General features: G+C 41.8%; 2 protein-coding genes across 5 annotated transcripts in view; both read left to right on the forward strand.

The window, feature by feature from the left end:
• The window catches only part of LOC106592333 (zinc finger protein 135), a 92,964-nt gene that overhangs the window by 41,745 nt on the left and 29,641 nt on the right, over positions 1–21,578 (forward strand). The gene's annotated exons all lie outside the window — the stretch shown is intronic.
• LOC106591045 (zinc finger protein 501) lies at positions 1,599–21,243 on the forward strand. Of its 3 annotated transcripts, XM_045713153.1 has the most exons (5): positions 1,599–2,068; positions 3,171–3,268; positions 3,404–3,581; positions 6,246–6,278; positions 7,644–8,332. In XM_045713153.1, exons 1-5 carry the CDS (start codon positions 1,870–1,872, stop codon positions 7,661–7,663), a joined length of 528 nt encoding a protein of 175 aa, XP_045569109.1. In that variant the 5' UTR covers positions 1,599–1,869; the 3' UTR covers positions 7,664–8,332. The 3 variants fall into 3 exon arrangements, with proteins under 3 accessions (XP_045569109.1, XP_045569112.1, XP_045569106.1); XM_045713156.1 differs by lacking the exons at positions 6,246–6,278; positions 7,644–8,332 and adding an exon at positions 21,184–21,243; XM_045713150.1 differs by having other exon boundaries at positions 6,246–8,332.

Here is a 21,578-nt window from a genome sequence, read left to right on the forward strand (position 1 = left end):
CAGCACATTCAACTATGTAAAGAAAAAAGTATTTAATAAGATTATTTATTTTATTCAGATCTAGGATGTGTTGTTTAAGTGTTCCCTTTATTTTTTTGAGCAGTATATATCTGACATGGTACTGGTGTCTTCTTTTTTTAAGCCCATAACCATGTGTGTGATGTGTAAACAAAAAAGGGCACCCCCCCATAAAAAGATCCCGCAACAGAAAGCTGCACAATATGTTGTGGAAAGTATTTTGCTTACCATTATATCTAACCCAACTCCATGTGCTGCCACTATCATGTATCCTACCATGACTATATCCAACCCAACTCCATGTGTTTCCACTATCATGAATCCTACTTGGCTGAAGCTTTGATCCAGTGGAAGAAGTATTGAGGAGCAGGGAGGTTAAAGGTCACTTCAGGATACAGCTGTTACTCTACACTATCCCTAGATAATCCAGTAATGAGAGAAAATGTATAGAATATGTAAAGACCTATTAAATCAGTTTTTAACCTATTCCGTTTTTTCTTTTTTATTCTGTTTTCTCCGTTTAGTTTTTCCAGGTTTCTGATGTCCCTGTTTTTCTGTTTTTCGCTCTCAAAAGTTAATAGAAAAACAACAAAATTGGAAGTTCTAAGTCCACAATAATACTTAAACCACATCCGGAGACAACTTTTGAAGTCTGAGAAAAATCTAAGACATTTTCATTTTTGTGTGTAGATACCCTTTAATGCAGGTGGCACCAGCAAGAGTCTTGCTTGGTTAGTGGTGTCTCTGTAGCACACATGTGATTGCAGAGTTTGCTGAACAAATCACAACTGGATTGATGCAAATAATCATGATATCATTCTGTCAGGTAGGCAAAGACAACTTTGTAGTTAACATTTAATTGACAAGGTTTTTTGGGAAAGCTTTTCTATCAACCAGAAGATGGTTGTCATTAGCATCATCGCTAAAAGCTACACATAGTGGTAGACAAATGCACTCATACAGGGGCATTTCTGGGCTGTTTCCTCTTCAGAAAGTTGAATGAAAATACAAATCACTTGGCTAATTTAACGACGACTTGCAAGCAGTGGGTTCAGAATAACTATGACAAAAAATGGATACAGATTATACCACCACCCAAAATGACACTTTAGAGACTGGAAGTGCAAAGGGGCATGTGTTCTACACAGGTAGAGCCCTATCTGTCCATGTTGCCTTTTGCACAGTGGACACTGCTTCATGTGGCAACAGAAACACTCACCTAAATAGCCCATATGCCACTGGGTGAGGTAATATTCCATTATTTTTGGGCAGCATTATGTGAGGTATTATTATGTGTTGTTAGTGATGAGCCTTGGTCAATTTATCTCTGAATATGCCACCCTCTTCAATCTGTCACCTAATCCTGCCTAATGGGCAGGTCAGCCCTGGAGGAAAGTATTGGCTGTAAGAAGTAAGAGAAAACAACATCTGGTTGTTTTTAAAATAACTTCTAATTTAAAAAAAAATCCAATCTGCGTTACCCACTCCAGTCAGCAGATGGTGATGTGCGTCTTTCAGGTGAAGCTTCTTGCGTGACGTGTAATCTAGTGGACAGGACGGGAGGTTTCTTCAACAGCGAAAATAATAAATACAAGTGTATAACAAGAGCGACAACAGACTACTTAGTGATTTATCCACGCGGGTGCTTGCTAGCGAATTTAAAACCCAAACATTGAAGATCTTTAGACCAGTCTTGTGTATATTGATCTTTGTGTTTTGAACATAATTCTGTTTACAAGTTCATTTAAACGTAATTTGCTTGTTTAATTAGCAAATGTGTTAAATTGATACTGCACTAGGCTAATGGCCCAGAGCATGAGATCAGTAAGCTAGACGGATAAAGAAGCTCTGATGAAAGGAGAGGAAGAAGCTTTCAGAATGAAAAAGGAGGAAGAGGAGGCTATCACATTGAAAGAGGAGAATGGGTTGAAAGAAGAGGAAGAACCTTTTGGAGTGAAAGAGGAAAAGGAGGCTATCTCAGTAAAAGACGAGGAGGAAGACGTTTTGGGAGTGAAAAAGGAGGAGGAGTCAGAATATCCGATTAACACCAGTTAGTACTGTCTTAAAAACAGGGGCACAAACTATGCAGTTGTTGAACTAATGTGTGGTTTTAAAGGGGCATTCTACTGAAGTTCTACACTTGAATATGTTGTTCAGTACTGTAGGAATTGTTGAAGGGGCAATCTGCCATTGGTACATATATTTTGGGGACTTTTCAATTAGATTTATTGAATTCTCCATGTGGTCTACATTAAAGTTCCCCTCATCTAATATAACAGGCTTTTAAAATTCAATATTGGTGCATAATTTCTACTTAAAATATCAAAGGGATGCAAAAGGAACCCATTTAGTGGAACGGCCCTTTAACATTTACAACACAAACAATATTTTACAAAATCATGATGAAAGTGGCCGTTGTGGGCCCTTTTTAGACATATTAATGCCTCTTGTAAGACTGTGATTGTAATAGATGGTGTTAGAGAATTTCCAGTCATCTGGATGTTTTAGTACCCATACTGTTTTCTTTGAAGTAGAAAGCAGGATCGATATAAGGTTAAATATTAGACATGTGTAAGCAGAATGAAGGTTGAGCCCATGTGAATGTACAGAGCTGGATCAACATCGAGTTAACCATTAGACATGTAAAAAACAGAACGGAAGCAGAATCCGTGTGGATGAGGCGAGGTAGACCAACACAAGACGTGACTGGTCTGGGCCATATCTGATCTTGTGAAGGCTACTGGACACGCACATGGGTTAATCATACACAGACAACATCGGCCTGAACTTGTGAAGACCTTTGGACAGGAACATTAGCTAATCACTTATAGGCACCATTAGACCTGCAGTGGGAGTGAGCATGTCTGTGTGTCACGCCACCAATAGAATCTATGCCCTAATGTCTGAGCCAATAAGAAAGGTAGCAAGACTAGGGTGGCCAAGGCTAGAAGGTATCAATCATTTACATAAAAGTGAGGTGAAGATGTTATGTAAGGGAGAGTCAGTTCTTCAATGTAAATGCTTGGCTTTGTTAATTTTGTAATGAAGTCTATTTGAATTCACAAGCTCCGGTATCTGAGAAATATTTGATTCAATATCTCCACGACAATGGTCATAAGTTTACCATCTGTTTGATGTTCTCATTCACACAGGAGAGAGACACGACTATTGTGGATCCTCTGGGGAGCCTCAACAACATCCTGATGCTGATGAGGCAGAGAAGAGTCTCTCCAGATCAGAACACCAGATGGTACAGCTTGGTCTGGTCTAGCATACAGCTTGCTCTATCTGGGTCTGGGCTGGGTTTCTGTAAAGCACTTTATGACAACAGTGACATCAGCATCCATAATGATATGTGTCTATGTCCCCTCTTTATGGTTACCAGGACAACGCTAGCCCTTCCTCCCTCCCGGAGTCTCCGTGTCGTGCCTCTCCCGGTAGCGCCTTACTGCTGGGTATGAAGAGGTTGTCTGTGCTGCTGGTGGACTGCAGGAAAACAACGGGGCTGAGTGGAACTGTGAGAGGAGGAGAAGAGAAGAAAGGATCAGATTTAACTCATCAAAGTAAGTGCTGTAGTTTAGTTTGAACAAATAAAATAGATCTGCCCACTGGTATCTGTTACCAGGACAACCAGCAGAGTTCTCAGTTGACAGGAAGATAGACTGGTGGATATGGATGTTATGAATATCATAACACTGAAAAAGGGTTCTGCCAATGAAAAGAGAGAAACCAATATACCATATAAAACCTTGATGAAAGTTAGCTTTAGAGAGAAAGTTTCAAGATGATCCGATGTAAGGTTCATGTTTTACAAAAACATTTTCTCAAAACATTATGGATGTTACATTGCCTGTCCCAGTCAACCCCCTATCTTTACAAGACTCTAGAACAGGCAATCTAAAGTCAAGACACTTAACATTTGTATGTATTGCTTCATTAACATATGATCTACAGATATATTATTCTACACTACTGGTCAAAAGTTTTAGAACAGCCAACAAGTTCTCAGGTTATGTGGGAACTCCTACAAGACTGTTGGAAAAGCATTCCAGGTGAAGCTGGTTGAGAGAATGCCAAGAGTGCGCAAAGCTGTCATCAAGGCAAAGGGTGGCTACTTTGAAGAATCTTATATATATTTTAATTTGTTTAATAGGGACAGACGTTCCGCTAGCGGAACGCCTCACCAATATCCAATAGTAGTATAGCGTGGTGCGAAATACAAACACCTAAAAAATGCTATAACTTCAATTTCTCAAACAAATGACTATTTTACACCATTTTAAAGATAAGACTCTCGTTAATCTAACCACACTGTCCGATTTCAAAAAGGCTTCACAGCGAAAGCAAAACATTAGATTATGTCAGGAGAGTATCCTCCAAAAATAATCACACAGCCATTTTCAAAGGAAGCATATATGTCACAAAAACCAAAACCACAGCTAAATGCAGCACTAACCTTTGATGATCTTCATCAGATGACACTCCTAGGACATTATGTTATACAATACATGCATGTTTTGTTCAATCAAGTTCATATTTATATCAAAAACCAGCTTTTTACATTAGCATGTGATGTTCAGAACTAGCATACCCACCGAAAACTTCCGGTGAATTTACTAAATTACTCATGATAAACGTTGACAAAATACATAACAATTATTTTAAGAATTATAGATACAGAACTCCTTTATGCAATCGCGGTGTCAGATTTTAAAATAGCTTTTCGGCGAAAGCACATTTTGCAATATTATGAGTACATAGCTTGGCCATCACGGCTAGCTATTTTGACACCCACCAAGTTTGGGGCTCACTAAACCCAGAATTACTATTAGAAAAATTGGATTACCTTTGTTTTTCTTCGTCAGAATGCACTCCCAGGACTTCTACTTCAACAACAAATGTTGTTTTGGTTCCAAATAATCCATAGTTATATTCAAATAGCTCTGTTTTGTTCGTACGTTCAGGTCACTATCTGAAGGGTGACGCGCGAGCGCATTTCGTGACAAAAAAATTCAAAATATTCCATTACCGTACTTAGAAGCATGTCAACCGCTGTTTAAAATCATTTTTTATGCAATTTTTCTAATAAAATAGCGATAATATTCCAACTGGGCAACGTTGTATTCATTCAAAGGCTGAAAGAAAAAAATGGAGTAGTCTCGTGAACGCGCATCTCAGTCTCACTGTCCCCAGGCTGACTACTTACAAATTCTGCTGCTGTTCTTTGCCCAGAGACAGCAGACACCCCATTCCACTTTCTGGCGGCTTTGGAGAGCCAATGGAAGCCTTAGAAAATGTCACGTTACAGAACAGATGCTGTATTTTCGATAGAGATGCAACAGAAGGACAACAAATTGTCAGACAGGGCACTTCCTGTATGGAATCTTCTCAGGTTTTGGCCTGCCATATGAGTTCTGTTATACTCACAGACACCATTCAAACAGTTTTAGAAACTTGAGAGTGTTTTCTATCCAAATCTACTAATTATATACATATTCTAGTTTCTGGGCAGGAGTAGTAACCAGATTAAATCGGGTGTGTTTTTTTATCCGGCCGTGAAAATACTGCCCCCTATCCCAAAGAAGTTAAACATCCAACACTTTACATGTTGCGTTTATATTTTTGTTTATAGTAGTTACTATCAGTTTTAGGAACATCTACCCAAAATATTTCAACTTATTTTTTACTTTACCCAAAATGACATCAGCGATAGTCAAAATGTTGAAATCTGTGAACGTCTAAAGAAATTGGGCCATTTAAACAGCATGTGTCGAACCCTTTCGACAACGGGGAGATGCTACTGATGTGCTTTGTGTCTTCTACGTAAAAACAAGTTTTGGACTTCCACTTAAAATTACTTATTTACTTATTTTATGTTTAAGGAAGTGTGTAGGTCGCATTCTGTATCATACAGCTATGAAAGTTATATATTTAGAACCACCTGCTCGATTGGAATCCAGAGACGTCTGTGTCTTCAGTGTCCTAGAACTGTTTAGTTTTTTGTGTTCTGACTTGTAAACAAAATGAATAAAATACGTAATGTAAACATATTATCAGTAATTATCAGGAAACTCTACAACATTTGTTTTAAAATCACACCAAAATAGTTAAAACTGGCCTCAGGTTATTGAGGGATCTGATTAGGATTTACCCTCGTAGCAAGGCCGTTTTATCATGTGGAGGTTTCATTCGGGTCTCTATTTAAAAAAACACACTGTCTTTGGCAGGAGAAAGACCAGACTCAGAGGAACCAGAGCCAGGTACGTCCAAACCAACAAGAAGACACCAGTGTTCCCACTGTGGAAAGGGTTGTAACCACTTATGGGAGCTGAAACGACATGAGAGAATACACACAGGGGAGAAGCCTTTCCACTGCTCCCAGTGTGGAAAGAGTTTTATCCAGAAAAGCTACCTAAAACGACATGAGAGAATACACACAGGGGAGAAGCCTTACCACTGCTCCCAGTGTGGAAGGAGTTTTAGCCAGAAAGGATACCTGAACCAACACGAGAGAATACACACAGGGGAGAAGCCTTACCACTGCTCCCAGTGTGGAAAGAGTTTTAACCTGTTAGGGTACCTTAAACGACACGAGAGATTACACACAGGGGAGAAGCCTTACCACTGTTCCCAGTGTGGAAAGGGTTGTAACCTCTTATGGGAGCTGAAACAACATGAGAGAATACACACAGGGGAGAAGCCTTACCATTGCTCCCAGTGCGGCAAGCGTTTTAACCTCTTATGGGAGCTGAAACAACACGAGAGAATACACACAGGGGAGAAGCCTTACCACTGCTCCCAGTGCGGCAAGAGTTTTAACCAGAAAGGACACATGAACCAGCATGAGAAAATACACACGGGGGAGAAGCCTTACCACTGCACCCTGTGTGGAAAGAGTTTTAACCAGAAAAGCTACCTGAAAAAACATGAGAGAATACACACAGGGGAGAAGCCTTACCACTGCTCCCAGTGTGGAAAGCGATTTACAATGTTTGGGACTCTGAAAATACATGAGAGAATACACACAGGGGAGAAGCCGTACCACTGTTACCTGTGTGGAAAGAGTTTTTCCCACTTATGTCACCTGAAAAGTCATGAAAAAATGCACAAGGGGTGAAGCCTCATCACTGCTCCCAATATGGAAAGGGTTTTAACCTGTTAGGGGACCTGAAACAACATGAGAGAATACACACAGGGGAGATGCCTTACATGCTCCCAGTGTGCAAAGCGTTTGCCCAGGCTTACAAAAGCTCAGACTGTGGGAAAACATATTATTCATCACAGTCACTTAAACGTCATGAGAGAATCCACACAGGAGAGGGAATAATTACTTATCCTAGTTAAAATAATTACTTATCCACATTGACTTAAAATTCATCAGAGAACATACACAGTGCTCCCGTTGTCTTATATTGTTGACCGATAATGTGTTTACCTGTTTATACCATATGAAATTGAATTGTACCAAGTATACTCAAACATATATTTGTATGTTTTTATTAGAAAACGTGTTGAATATGCAGTATGTCAGTTTGAATATAGAGTAGATCAGATTCCATGTGTTTAAATGGTCCTTTTTTTTAACTCTGACTATGTGTGTGTTTATCTGTCTGTCATTCCTCCAGCACTACAGATAATCAAGTGATACTTGGATGTGATCCATTTGTTCCATTGTTTACATTTGCGTTGTTGGCCCACTGATGATTTAATTAAATAAAAATGTTCACAGACTCTGTAATGGAAAATGTTAATTGTATGTGTCCACATAACTGAGTATGTTACTAACCTTGTGAAACTGTCCTATTATAATCTCCTGTTCTTGGGAGTATCATCCTGTGTTGCAAACCAGCTGCACCTGCGTCATTGTATGAATGAAGTCCCTCCCAGGAACAGGAAACTATAAAGATATGTGCTCGTCACCCAATGCTCCGGAATTCAGACTGTCTCCATTTCGCTGTGTAACTAATGTATAAGAGATCATACAAAGATTCTGCTGGTACTCTTATGTGGATGATGCTATGAATATTTGTTGGTCTGATTTGGTTAATGAGGAGCATCCAGACGCTGCACTTGATGAATTTATGAAATTGCTTCTAACAATTATTGATAAACATGTAGCTGTTAAGAAACTGACTGTTAGAACTGTTAAGGCTCCATGGATTGATGAGGAATTGAAAAACTGTATGGTTGAAAAAGATGGGGCAAAAGGAGTGGCTAATAAGTCTGGCTGCACATCTGGCTGGCTTACGTACTGCAAATTGAGAAATGATGTGACCAAACTCAACAAAAATAATAAACTTTATTATGAATCCAAGATCAATGATATAAAGAATGATGGAAACAAACTTGTAAAAAAAAAACATAATGAAAGAAAAGCAGTGCAAGTATTGAATAAAGTTAGTGTGGGAGAGGTGGAAAAATTGTTATCGATCAATAATGACAAACCTCCTGTTATTGACAACATAGATGGAAAGCTACTGAGGACAGTAGCTGACTCTATAGCCACTCCTATCTGTCATATTTTTAATCTGAGCCTAGAGGAAAGTCTTTGTCCTCAGGCCTGGAGGGAAGCTGAAGTAATTTCGCTACCCAAGAGTGGTAAAGTGGCCTTTACTGGTTCTAACAGCAGACCTATAAGCTTGCTGCCAGCTCTTAGCCAACTGTTGGAAAAAATTGTGTTTGACCAAATGAAATGCTATTTCTCTGTAAACAAATTAACAACAGACTTTCAGCATGCTTATAGAGAAGGGCACTCAACATGTACTGCACTGACACAAATGACTGATGATTGGTTGAGAGAAATTGATAATAAGAAGATTGTGGGAGCTGTACTGTTAGATTTCAGTGCAGGCTGTGATATTATTCACCATAACCTGTTGTTGACAAAACGTATGTGCTGTGGCTTTTCAACCTCTGTCGTGGATTCAGAGCTATCTATCTACTAGAACTGAGGGTTTTTAATGGAAGCTTCTCTAATGTCAAACATGTAAAGTGTGTTGTACCGCATGGCAGCGCTCTAGGCCTTCTACTCTTTTCTATTTTTAACAATGACCTGCCACTGGCATTAAACAAAGCATGTGTGTCCATGTATGCTGATCATTCAACCATATACGCGTCAGCAACCACAGCTAATGAAGTCACTGAAACCCTTAACAAAGAGTTCCAGTCTGTTTTGGAATGTGTGGCAAGTAATAAACTGGTCCTGAACATCTCTAAAACTAAGAGCATTGTATTTGGTACAAATCATTCCTTAAGTTATAGACCTCTGCTGAATCTGGTAATGAATTGTGTGGAAATTGAGCAAGTTGAGGGGACTAAATTACTTGGCATTACCTTAGATTGTTAACTGTCATGGTCAAAACATATATAGATTCAATGGTTGTAAAGATGGGGAGATGCTCTTCTTTTTTGACACCGCACTCCAAAAAGCAAGTTCCATCACCTCTTCTTTTTATAAGAAACATGAATGTGTTGAAAATCCCAAATTGTTTGCATAGTCTGTAAGGGAATTCTGCCCTTTGTGCACAGAAGAGACCACAGGAAAACTTATTTGATCAGAGGTTAGTTTGTTTAATAAGGATTGCAACCCAGAGTATACACTTACAGCAATTTGCAAGCAAGACACAAGATGGTGTTTGTTATGGGTGTAAGATGGCACAGTGATGCCATTTGTTGGTAAATGTTCATTACTGCAACTCCAGTGTTTTTACCGGTGTGCTTGAGATACCCGGATGTATTGTAATGTACTGAACAAGACTGGTTACTCGCATTAATGCCCCTGTCTCATCATTTAACATTCAAACATGGTGTCAGAGTCGGATAACTAACCATGCTTTCCGCAAATTAGAGTCACCTGTTCTGGTTTACCAAAAAAAATGCTTATTTGAGTAAAACTTCGCCGGAATTGGCCTTAGCTTGAGTGAGTTTGCTAGTTAGCTTCAGTGATGTTTGGGGTAATGTTAGCACCGGTTAGACATGGCAGCGAACATTACCCCTCCCGCCGTTATGAAGCTCAGCGGGGATTGAAGCACGAACTGGGATACGTTTAGAGGTGAATGGGAGGACTATGGGCTAGCAATGGGAATTCAGGAAAAGTACGATGAGGTAGTGGCTGCCACTTTGAGGACTATAATGGGAACAGAATGCCGATACGTATACAAACACAACCTGAACCTAACAGCAGCTCAGCAAGGTAACGCTACAGATATTCTTGATGCTCTTGAACATTACTTTAAGCCAGCAAAGAATGTTATCTACGAGCGTTATGTTTTCGGTTGTTGCAAACAGGAGGAAAGGGAGTCCATTGACAGCTTTGTCACTAGGCTAAGGGAAAAGGCAGCTACATGTGACATGGTGCTTTAAGAGATGAACTGATCAGAGATAAGATAGTGCTTGGCATAACTGATGAGGGGACCTGCAGACGTTTGCTGAGAGAACGTGACCTGACGGTAGTCTTGGCAGTGGAGACATGCCGTGCAGCAGAGCTTACTGATATACGGATAAGGTCCATAGAGCTAGAAAGGCAACATATGGACAATGTCAATGCTACATTTAGGCAGCCAGTAAAGAAATTCCCTTTTGCCACAGCTAATGCTAATACTACAGCCAACTCTGCAGTAGACAACCCCAATACATGCCGATATTGTGGCATTTCTCATGGACGAGGAAAAGAACACTGCCCAGCCTATGGAAAAATATGCAAATCCTGTGGTACAGCTAATCACTTCGCAAGGGCCTGCATGAAAAGCAAGAGAAAGGAGGGTAAAGTGCACTCCATTGAAACAAACACAGATGAAGGGAACAACAGCACAGAGGATGTATATGCTAGCGAGTGCATAGGGGCAGTGAGGGCAAAAGGACAAAAGTGGTTTGTCACTCTGCTACTTAATAATAAACCACAGCAATGCCAGCTAGATTCAGGGGCCACATGTAACGTTAGGAGCCTTAAAGATAAAAGGAGGCTCGCGCCCAGAGACAAACTCACACAGAGCAGCACCAAGCTGAAACTGTATTCAGGCCAGTTCATGACCTCTTTAGGCCTGTTTGTGACAGAGTGTGTTTTACGTGGCCAGAAACACACCCTTGAGTTTGAAATAGTTGAGGCTAGTCAACAGCCATTACTGTCAGGTTCTACATGCGAGCGCCTTGGGCTTATTAACTTCACCATCCCAGCTGATCTTAACATTATAGACAAAGTCCAGGCTGGGCCCCTGAGCAAGGAGACACTCCTAAACAAGTACCATGATGTCTTCAACGCACCGGTCGAGTCAATTCCCGGCGAAGTCCACTTTGAGTTGGACGCAGCAATCCAGCCTGTCCAGTGTGTACCCCGCAATGTACCAGTGGCCATGAAAGCAGCTACAAAGGCTCAGCTTGACAAATACGAAGCAGATGGCCACATCATATCCGTCACCGAGCCTACAGACTGGATAAATAATATGGTTATCTTCAAGAAACCAGACAAGCTACGGATATGATCCTAAACACCTCAACCGGGCGCTGAGACGTTCACGTTATATTATGCCCACGTTGGAGGATGTTCTTTACAAGCTCCCAAAGGCCAGAGTCTTCACGCTCGTGGACGCCAGAGATGCCTTCCTGCAGTGCAAGCTCGACGAGCCCAGCAGCTACATGACCACCTTTTGGACACCCTGGGGCAGGAAGAGGTGGTTGAAGCTCCCGTTTGGTGTCTCCGTGGCTCCAGAGGTGTATCAGCGGAAACAGCACGAGCTGTTGATGGGACTCAGTGGCGTGGAACCCATAGCAAATGACATCCTCGTAGTGGGCTGTGGGGACAGTGATGAGGAGGCAGAATGTGACCATGACGCCAAGCTGCTGGCCCTGATGGTCAGATGTAGACAGGTCAAGCTAAGGCTAAGCATAAAAAAGCTTCAGTTTAAAGTGCCAGAGGTCCGCTTTCATGGGCACATCTTGTCCTCCACCGGATTGAAGGCGGATCATGAAAAAGTGAAGGCTGTCTTGGAAATGCCCCACCCATCTGACGTGAAGGGAGTGCAGCGCTTCATCGGATTCGTCACCTACCTGGCCAAGTTCCTACTGCGGCTCTCTGAAGTGTGAGAGCCACTAAGGAGGCTCATGGACAAGGACACCATCTGGCATTGGCTCCCAAAACATGACGCAGCTGTGAGGGAAATAAAACAACTGGTCACCCAGACACCTGTACTGCGATACTTCGATGTGTCAAAACCTGTCACGATTCAGAGTGACTCAAGCCAGTATGGACTTGGCTGTTGCCTCATGCAGGAGGGCCAACCTGTGGCATTCGCCTCTAGGGCACTCACCCCAACAGAGCAGAACTATGCCCAGATAGAGAAGGAGTGCCTCAGCATTGTTTGCATGCCAACGCTTCCACTACTACCTGTGTACGGGCGTGACAATTTTACCGCAGAGACAGATCACAGGCCCCTTATTGCTATATTCAGCAAGCCTCTCCTGAATGCCCCGAAATGACTGCAGAGCATGCTACTGGCCCTACAAAACTACAACCTCAAGGTGGTGTATAAGCCAGGGCCAGAGATGTATGTGAGTGACACACTCAGCAGGGCTACTGCATCAGGCACTCACACACGCTCCATGCATGAACGACACGCAGTGTGCAGCTTACAAACAGAGCAAGTGGATGTTGAACATATCAACCAGGCTGACTACCTCAATGTTACGGACCAGCACTTTATACAAATCAGACAGGGACGAGCAACTCCAGGCATTGAGGTCTGTGATTCTGATGGGCTGGCAAGGAAGAAACTGCTTTAGCCGACAGAGAATATTGGCCAGTCAAAGAGGAGAGCGAGTCGTTATTCCCCGGTCTCTGCGCCCTGAGATGTTGGCGCACGTGCATTCAAGTCACATAAGAGGTGAGGCCTGTTACAGACAAGCACGTGACACACTGTATTGGCCAGGAATGCAGAGTGAAATCAAAGACTATGTCAGTAAATGCACAATCTGTAATGAATATGCCATTGAGCAACAGAGAGAGACGATGATGTCCCACGAGCTACCGATGCGCCCCTGGCAGATATTAAGTCTAGATCTCTTCCAGCACAGTGGCAAAGACTTTCTGCTGGTAGTCGATGATTACTCAGACTTCTGGGAGATTGACCTCCTCCCCGACCTCTTAGCAGAGACAACGATCAAATACTGCAAGGCTCAGTTTGCCCGCTATGGCCAGCCAGATAGGGTAATTTCAGACAATGGACCCCAATTCTCCGCAGTTGAGTTCCGAAAATTTGCTGCAGAATGGGAATTCGAGCACGTCACTTCATCACCACGACACCCAAAAGCTAATGGGAAGGCGGAGTCCGCAGTCAAAATCGCAAAGAACCTCTGCAAAAAAGCTCTGCGAGAGGGCAAAGATGCCTGGAAAGCAATCCTGCATTGGCGCAATAACCCGATAGAAGGCATGGATAGCAGCACGGCCCAGCGCCTCATGGCACAGCGCTTAAAAGCAGCTCTGCCAGTAGCCAGCACTCTCCTGGAGCCACGTGTGGTGACAGACGTGCTGGTGAAGCTAAGTCACAGATGACAGGTCTCCAAGTTCATCTACAACAAATCAGCAGAAGACTTACCTGAGCTCAGGGTGGATGAAACGGTGCGAATGAAGCCACTACCAGGGGACTGGACGGGCCTCTGGAGACTCAGATCCGGTGTACAGAAAGTGGCACCACGCTCCTACTTGGTCGAAGTGAATGGATCACTGTACCGTCGTAACAGGGTTGACCTTCGGATTGCTGAGCCAGCACCTACTCAGAACCCTGATGGTCAAAGGGGTCGCATGACAAAAGACAGAACCCCAGCAAGTCACATGGGGCCTGAGGCACTGGGTGAAGAGCCAGGGGATCACTGGTCGGCCACTCCCTCGCCCATCAATACTCCCCTTAGACAGTCAGGTGACACGCCTGTGCGGGAACCCGCAGTCCTCGCAGACAAGCCCCCTGTCTTTTCACGCTGCGGGCGTCTGTCCCAGCCACCAAAAATACTTAATCTGTAGGTTTCCCATAAGGGATTGTTGACAGACAGAGATAAAAGTGAAGAGAGTATCAAAATAGCAGGGCGGCAAATTCAGAACAACTAAAATCTCATAATTCAAATTTCTCAAACATAGAACTATTATATCCCATTTTAAAGATACACTTCTCGTTAATCCAACCAGATTGTCCGATTTCAAAACGGTTTTACGGCGAAAGCAAAACATTAGATTATGTTAGGATAGAACCAAGACAAAAAAAAAAACACACAGCCATTTTCCAAGCAAGGAGAGGCGTCACAAAAACCAGAAATACAGCTAAAATGAATCACTAACCTTTGATGATCTTCATCAGATGGCACTCATAGGACTTCATGTTACACAATACATGTATGTTTTGCTCGATAAAGTTCATATTTATATAAAAAAAAACATTTTACATTGGTGTGTAATGTTCAGAAATTACAGATAAACTTCTCCTTAATGCAACCTCTGTGTAAGATTTCAAAAAAACTTTACAGCGAAAGCACACTTTGAAATAATCTGAGTACGGCGCTTAGACACCAAACCAAACCCGCCATTTTGTGGAGTCGACAAATCTCAGAAATAGTATTATAAATATTCACTTGCCTTTGATGATCTTCATCAGAATGCACTCCCAGGAATCCCAGTTCGACAATAAATGTTGTTTTGTTTGATAAAGTCCATAATTTATGTCTAAACACCTCCTTTTTGTTCACGCGTTCTGTCCACTACTCCAAATGATGGAAGAGCGCAGAAATCGGCATGATGAAAAGTTTTAAAAAGTTCTATTTAAGTTCGTAGAAACATGTCAAACGATGTATAGCGTCAATCTTTAGGGTGTTGTTAAAACATAAATCTTACATAATATTCCAACCAGACGAATCCAATGACTTCAAAAACAAACGGAATACAGCTAACTCTCACGTGAGCGCGCCCCACTGAACTCATGTCTTTTTTTCAGCCATCAACTTCCAGGTGGTCTTATTCTCTCTCTATAAACAGTAGAAGCATGAAACAACGTTCTAAAGACTGTTGACATCTAGTGGAAGCCGTAGGAAGTGCAAGATGAACCCTAAGTCACTGTATGTTAGATAGGGAATCACTTGAAGAAACTACAAGCCTCAGATTTCCCACTTCCTGGATGGATTTTTGCCTGCCATATGAGTTCTGTTATACTCACAGACATCATTCAAACAGTTTTAGAAACTTCAGAGTGTTTTCTATCCAAATCTACTAATAATATGCATATCCTACCTTCTGGGACTATGTAGCAGGAAGTTTACTCTGGGCATGCTTTTCATCCGGACGTCAAAATACTGCCCCCTACCCCGAAGAGTTTTAAATTGTTACCTGCATTTTTTTTTTTTAAATGAACTGTTCATGTTGGAAATTATTACTAGGTTTGTTTTGTTAGTGAATTGACAGCTCCTGTCCTATTTTATAATATCCATCACAACCCGCCCACGGATTGCTGTTTCATCATTGTCTCAATAAAGAGTTCCTTGTTCCACTTTCCTGGGGCATTTACAAGCCTCCCACTGGTTGAATAAACGTTGTTTCTACGTCAAATTAAAAAACATCTTTAACATTGATGAACCTTCACTATCTTCATCCCTAAACTAGTAACATTTACTATTGTCTATTGTTATTCTCAGTAACCTTCCTGGCCTTATGAAATCCTAGCTAAATACAATGTTCCCAGCAGTTTTCATGTCTTTGGTTATGCAAACATTTGTTTATTCAATTATATTTCTCATTAAGATGAATGTTGTTTTAATTCTATATGGGTCATGCATTGCTTTGGTCATGTGTTCTCTTATGGGTCAATGATTTAATTAGAATATAGCAATGATGCTCTTTCCTCAATCACTTAGTTTCTTTGGAAAGTATTCAGACCCCTTGACCTTTTCCACATTTTGATACGTTACAGCCTTATTCTAAAAATGTATTAAATAAAACAATTTCCTCAGCAATCTACACACAATACCCCATAATGACAAAGCGGAAGCAAGCTTTTTATACATTTTTGCAAATGTATTAAACACAACAAAAAAACTTTTGCATAAGTATTCAGACCCTTTGCTATGAGACTCGAAATTGAGCTCAGATGCATCCTGTTTCCATTGATCATCCTTGAGATGTTTCTACAACTTGATTGGAGTCCACCTGTGGTAAATTCAATTGATTGGACATGATTTAGAAAGGCACACACCTGTCAATATAAGGTCCCACAGTTGACAGTGCATGTCAGAGCAAAAACCTAGGCAGCGTAGCCTAGTGGTTAGAGTGTTGGACTAGTAACTGAAAGGTTGCAAGTTGAAATCCCCGAGCTGACAAGGTACGAATTTGTCGTTCTGCCCCTGAACCCACTGTTCCTAGGCCGTCATTGAAAAAAAGAATTTGTTCTTAACGGACTTGCCTAGTTAAATAAAGGTAAAATAAAATAAATAAATGAGGTTGAAGGAATTGTCCGTAGAGCTCCGAGACAGGATTGTGTTGAGGCACAGATCTGGGGAATGGTAAAACCTTCCTGCAGCATTGAAGGCCCCTGATTTAGCCCCCTGCAGTAAAAGGTTATTCATGGGGTAAAATGATCTGATTTAGCCCCCTGCAGTAAAAGGTTATTCATGGGGTAAAATGATCTGATTTAGCCCCCTGCAGTAAAAGGTTATTCATGGGGTAAAATGATCTGATTTAGCCCCCTGCAGTAAAAGGTTATTCATGGGGTAAAATGATCTGATTTAGCCCCCTGCAGTAAAAGGTTATTCATGGGGTAAAATGATCTGTTTAAGTCATTAGTAAAGGACACATCGTTAACAATTCAGTTATCTTTTATTTTGTTTTGTGGTCTATATCCTCTCAATCATTTATTCCTTCATAAACAGAAAACATATGTTTACCTAAACACAACATGTCTGCAAGGGCCCCTCTAGGTTCACAACCTCTTGACCATTAAACCTGGATAGCTGACAACTATTTTTTAAAGGGTAAAAGTGATCTGTTTAGGTCGTCAGTAAAAGAAGCATAGTTAAAGAGTACAATGAACCTTTCAAAGACGATGGTGTGAGGCCTCTGGGGCTTTTTTTGGGGGGGGGTTGACTGAGACATCCCTCGGACACTCTTTTATGGGCGGTAAAATGTATCTGTTTAGGTCATCAGTAAAGGGGACATCTTAAATATTACAATGACCCTTTCAAAGACTGAGACATCCCCCGGACATCTCCCATATAACTATTTTTAAAAGGGTAAAAATGATCTGTTTAGGTCGTTAGTAAAACATATGTTTTCAAAGACACCTGAGGGTCCAGGTTGTTAATTATTTTGTGTACATATAGTCCCCCTGTGTGCAAGGGCCCCCCGAGATTCACAACTTCTTGACCGTTAACATTCCCAGCCAAGGGGAGAGACAGAGGGAGAGAGAGAGGGGGAGAAAGAGAGAGAGAGAAAGATTTAATTCATTGAAAGTAAATTATATTTTCTTTCAAACCTTTTATTTTATTCAAAAACTTTAGTACAGACATTTAAATATACATATTACAATTATTAAAGTTTACTATGTAATATTAAATACTAAATTATGTCACTAATGTTTTATTACTAAAGAACTTTATATAAATCATACATGTTATTATTACATGTGGCAACACAACATGACAACAACATGGTAGCAACAACATGGTAGTAACACCACATAACAACAACATGGTAGCAACACAACATGACAACAACATGGCAGCAACAAAACATGGCAGCAACACAACATGGCTGCAACACCACATGACCACAACATGGTAGAAGCATCACATGGTAGCAACACAACATAACAACAATATGGTAGCAACACCACGGTAGCAACACAACATGGTAGCAACACCACATGACAACATCATGGTAGGAACACAACATAACAACAATATGGTAGAAACACCACGGTAGCAACACAACATGGTAGCAACACCACATGACAACATCATGGTAGGAACACAACATAACAACAATATGGTAGAAACACCACGGTAGCAACACAACATGGTAGCAACACCACATGACAACATCATGGTAGAAACACAACATAACAACAACATGGTAGAAACACCACGGTAGAAACACAACATGGTAGCAACACCACATGACAACATCATGGTAGAAACACCACATGAAAGCAACATGGTAGAAACACAACATGTAGAAACACAACATGGTAGAAACACAACATGGCAGAAACACAACATGGTAGTAGCACATGGTACAAACATTATTGGGCATGGGGAAGAGCACAAAGGCAATACATCACGCGATGCAGCCACAACTGTCAGTAAGAGTGTCCGTGATTGAGTCCTTGAATGAAGAAATAATCTGCTCAGACCCCAACCAAGGAGCATTAAAAGTCGTGCTATAAATTCTCAGACAACCCAAAGATTCCTTGATGCCCTTCCAGACTGCCTCTGCCTACCCAAGGACGTCAGAGGACAAAAATCAGTTAACCACCTAACCGAGGAACTCAATTTAACCTTGCGCAATACCCTAGATGCAGTTGCACCCCTAAAAACTAAAAACATCTGTCATAAGAAACTAGCTCCCTGGTATACAGAAAATACACGAGCTCTGAAGCAAGCTTCCAGAAAATTGGAACGGAAATGGCGCCACACCAAACTGGAAGTCTTCCGACTAGCTTGGAAAGACAGTACCGTGCAGTATCGAAGAGCCCTCACTGCTGCTCGATCATCCTATTTTTCCAACTTAATTTAGGAAAATAAGAACAATCCGAAATTTCTTTTTGATACTGTCGCAAAGCTAACTAAAAAGCAGCCTTCGCAAATGGAGGATGGCTTTCACTTCAGCAGTAATAAACTTATGAACTTCTTTGAGGAAAAGATCATGATCATTAGAAAGCAAATTACGGACTCCTCTTTAATAAATCTGCGTATTCCTCCAAAGCTCCATTGTCCTGAGTCTACACAACTCTGCCAGGACCTAGGATCAAGGGAGATACTAAAGTGTTTTAGTACTATATCTCTTGACACAATGATGAAAATAATCATGGCCTCCAAACCCTCAAGCTGCATACTGGACCCTATTCCAACTAAACTACTGAAAGAGCTGCTTCCTGTACTTGGCCCTCCTATGTTGAACATAATAAACGGCTCTCTATCCACCGGATGTGTACCAAGCTCACTAAAAGTGGCAGTAATAAAGCCTCTCTTGAAAAAGCCGAATCTTGATCCAGAAATTATAAAAAACTATCGGCCTATATCGAATCTTCTATTCCTCTCAAAAAATTTAGAAAAAGCTGTTGCACAGCAACTCACTGCCTTCCTGAAGACAAACAATGTATACGAAACGCTTCAGTCTGGTTTTAGACCCCATCATAGCACTGAGACTGCACTTGTGAAGGTGGTAAATGACCTTTTAATGACGTCAGACCGAGGCTCTGCATCTGTCCTCGTGCTCCTAGATCTTAGTGCCGCTTTTGATACTATCGATCACCACATTCTTTTGGAGAGATTGGAAACCCAAATTGGTCTACATGGACAAGTTCTGGCCTGGTTTAGATCTTATCTGTCGGAAAGATATCAGTTTGTCTCTGTGAATGGTTTGTCCTCTGACAAATCAATTGTAAATTTCGGTGTTCCTCAAGGTTCCGTTTTAGGACCACTATTGTTTTCACTATATATTTTACCTCTTGGGGATGTCATTCGAAAACATAATGTTAAATTTCACTGCTATGCGGACGACACACAGCTGTACATTTCAATGAAACATGGTGAAGCCCCAAAATTGCCCTCGCTAGAAGCCTGTGTTTCAGACATAAAGAAGTGGATGGCTGCAAACTTTTTACTTTTAAACTCGGACAAAACAGAGATGCTTGTTCTAGGTCCCAAGAAACAAAGAGATCTTCTGTTGAATCTGACAATTAATCTGGATGGTTGTACAGTCGTCTCAAATAAAACTGTGAAGGACCTCGGCGTTACTCTGGACCCTGATCTCTCTTTTGAAGAACATATCAAGACTGTTTCAAGGACAGCTTTTTTCCATCTACGTAACATTGCAAAAATCAGAAACTTTCTGTCCAAAAATGACGCAGAAAAATTAATCCATGCTTTTGTTACTTCTAGGCTGGACTACTGCAATGCTCTACTTTCCGGCTACCCGGATAAAGCACTAAACAAACTTCAGTTAGTGCTAAATACGGCTGCTAGAATCCTGACTAGAACCAAAAAATGTGATCATATTACTCCAGTGCTAGCCTCCCTACACTGGCTTCCTGTTAAGGCAAGGGCTGATTTCAAGGTTTTACTGCTAACCTACAAAGCATTACATGGGCTTGCTCCTACCTATCTTTCCGATTTGGTCCTGCCGTACATACCTACACGTACGCTACGGTCACAAGACGCAGGCCTCCTAATTGTCCCTAGAATTTCTAAGCAAACGGCTGGAGGTAGGGCTTTCTCCTATAGAGCTCCATTTTTATGGAATGGTCTGCCTACCAATGTGAGAGACGCAGACTCAGTCTCAACCTTTAAGTCTTTACTGAAGACTTATCTCTTCAGTAGGTCCTATGATTAAGTATAGTCTGGCCCAGGAGTGTGAAGGTGAACGGAAAGGCTGGAGCAACGAACCGCCCTTGCTGTCTCTGCCTTGCCGGTTCCCCTCTTTCCACTGGGATTCTCTGCCTCTAACCCTTTTACAGGGGCTGAGTCACTGGCTTACTTGTGTTCTTCCATGCCGTCCATGGGAGGGGTGCGTCACTTGAGTGGGTTGAGTCACTGACGTGGTCTTCCTGTCTGGGTTGGCGCCCCCCCTTGGGTTGTGCCATGGCGGAGATCGTTGTGGGCTATACTCGGCCTTGTCTTAGGACGGTAAGTTGGTGGTTGGAGACATCCCTCTAGTGGTGTGGGGGCTGTGCTTTGGCAAAGTGGGTGGGGTTATATCCTGCCTGTTTGGCCCTGTCCGGGGTATCATCGGATGGGGCCACAGTGTCTTCTGATCCCTCCTGTCTCAGCCTCCAGTATTTATGCTGCAGTAGTTTATGTGTCGGGGGCTAGGGTCAGTCTGTTACATCTGGAGTATTTCTCTTGTCTTATCCGGTGTCCTGTGTGAATTTAAATATGCTCTCTCTAATTCTCTCTTTCTCTCTTTCTGTCTTTCTCTCGGAGGACCTGAGCCCTAGGACCATGCCTCAGGACTACCTGGTATGATGACTCCTTGCTGTCCCCAGTCCACCTGGCCGTGCTGCTGCTCCAGTTTCAACTGTTCTGCCTGCGGCTATGGAACCCTGACCTGTTCACCGGACGTGCTTGTTGCACCCTCGACAACTACTATGATTATTATTATTTGACCATGCTGGTCATTTATGAACATTTTAATATTTTAACATCTTGACCATGTCCTGTTATAATATCCACCCTGCACAGACAGAAGAGGACTGGCCACCCCTCATAGCCTGCTTCCTCTCTAGGTTTCTTCCTAGGTTTTTGGCTTTTCTAGGGAGTTTTTCCTAGGGAGTTTTTCTTAGTCACCGTGCTTCTTTCACATGCTTTGCTTGCTGTTT

Source organism: Salmo salar, chromosome ssa02 (genome assembly GCF_905237065.1).
Source record: "Salmo salar chromosome ssa02, Ssal_v3.1, whole genome shotgun sequence".
Taxonomy (NCBI): Eukaryota; Metazoa; Chordata; class Actinopteri; order Salmoniformes; family Salmonidae; genus Salmo; species Salmo salar.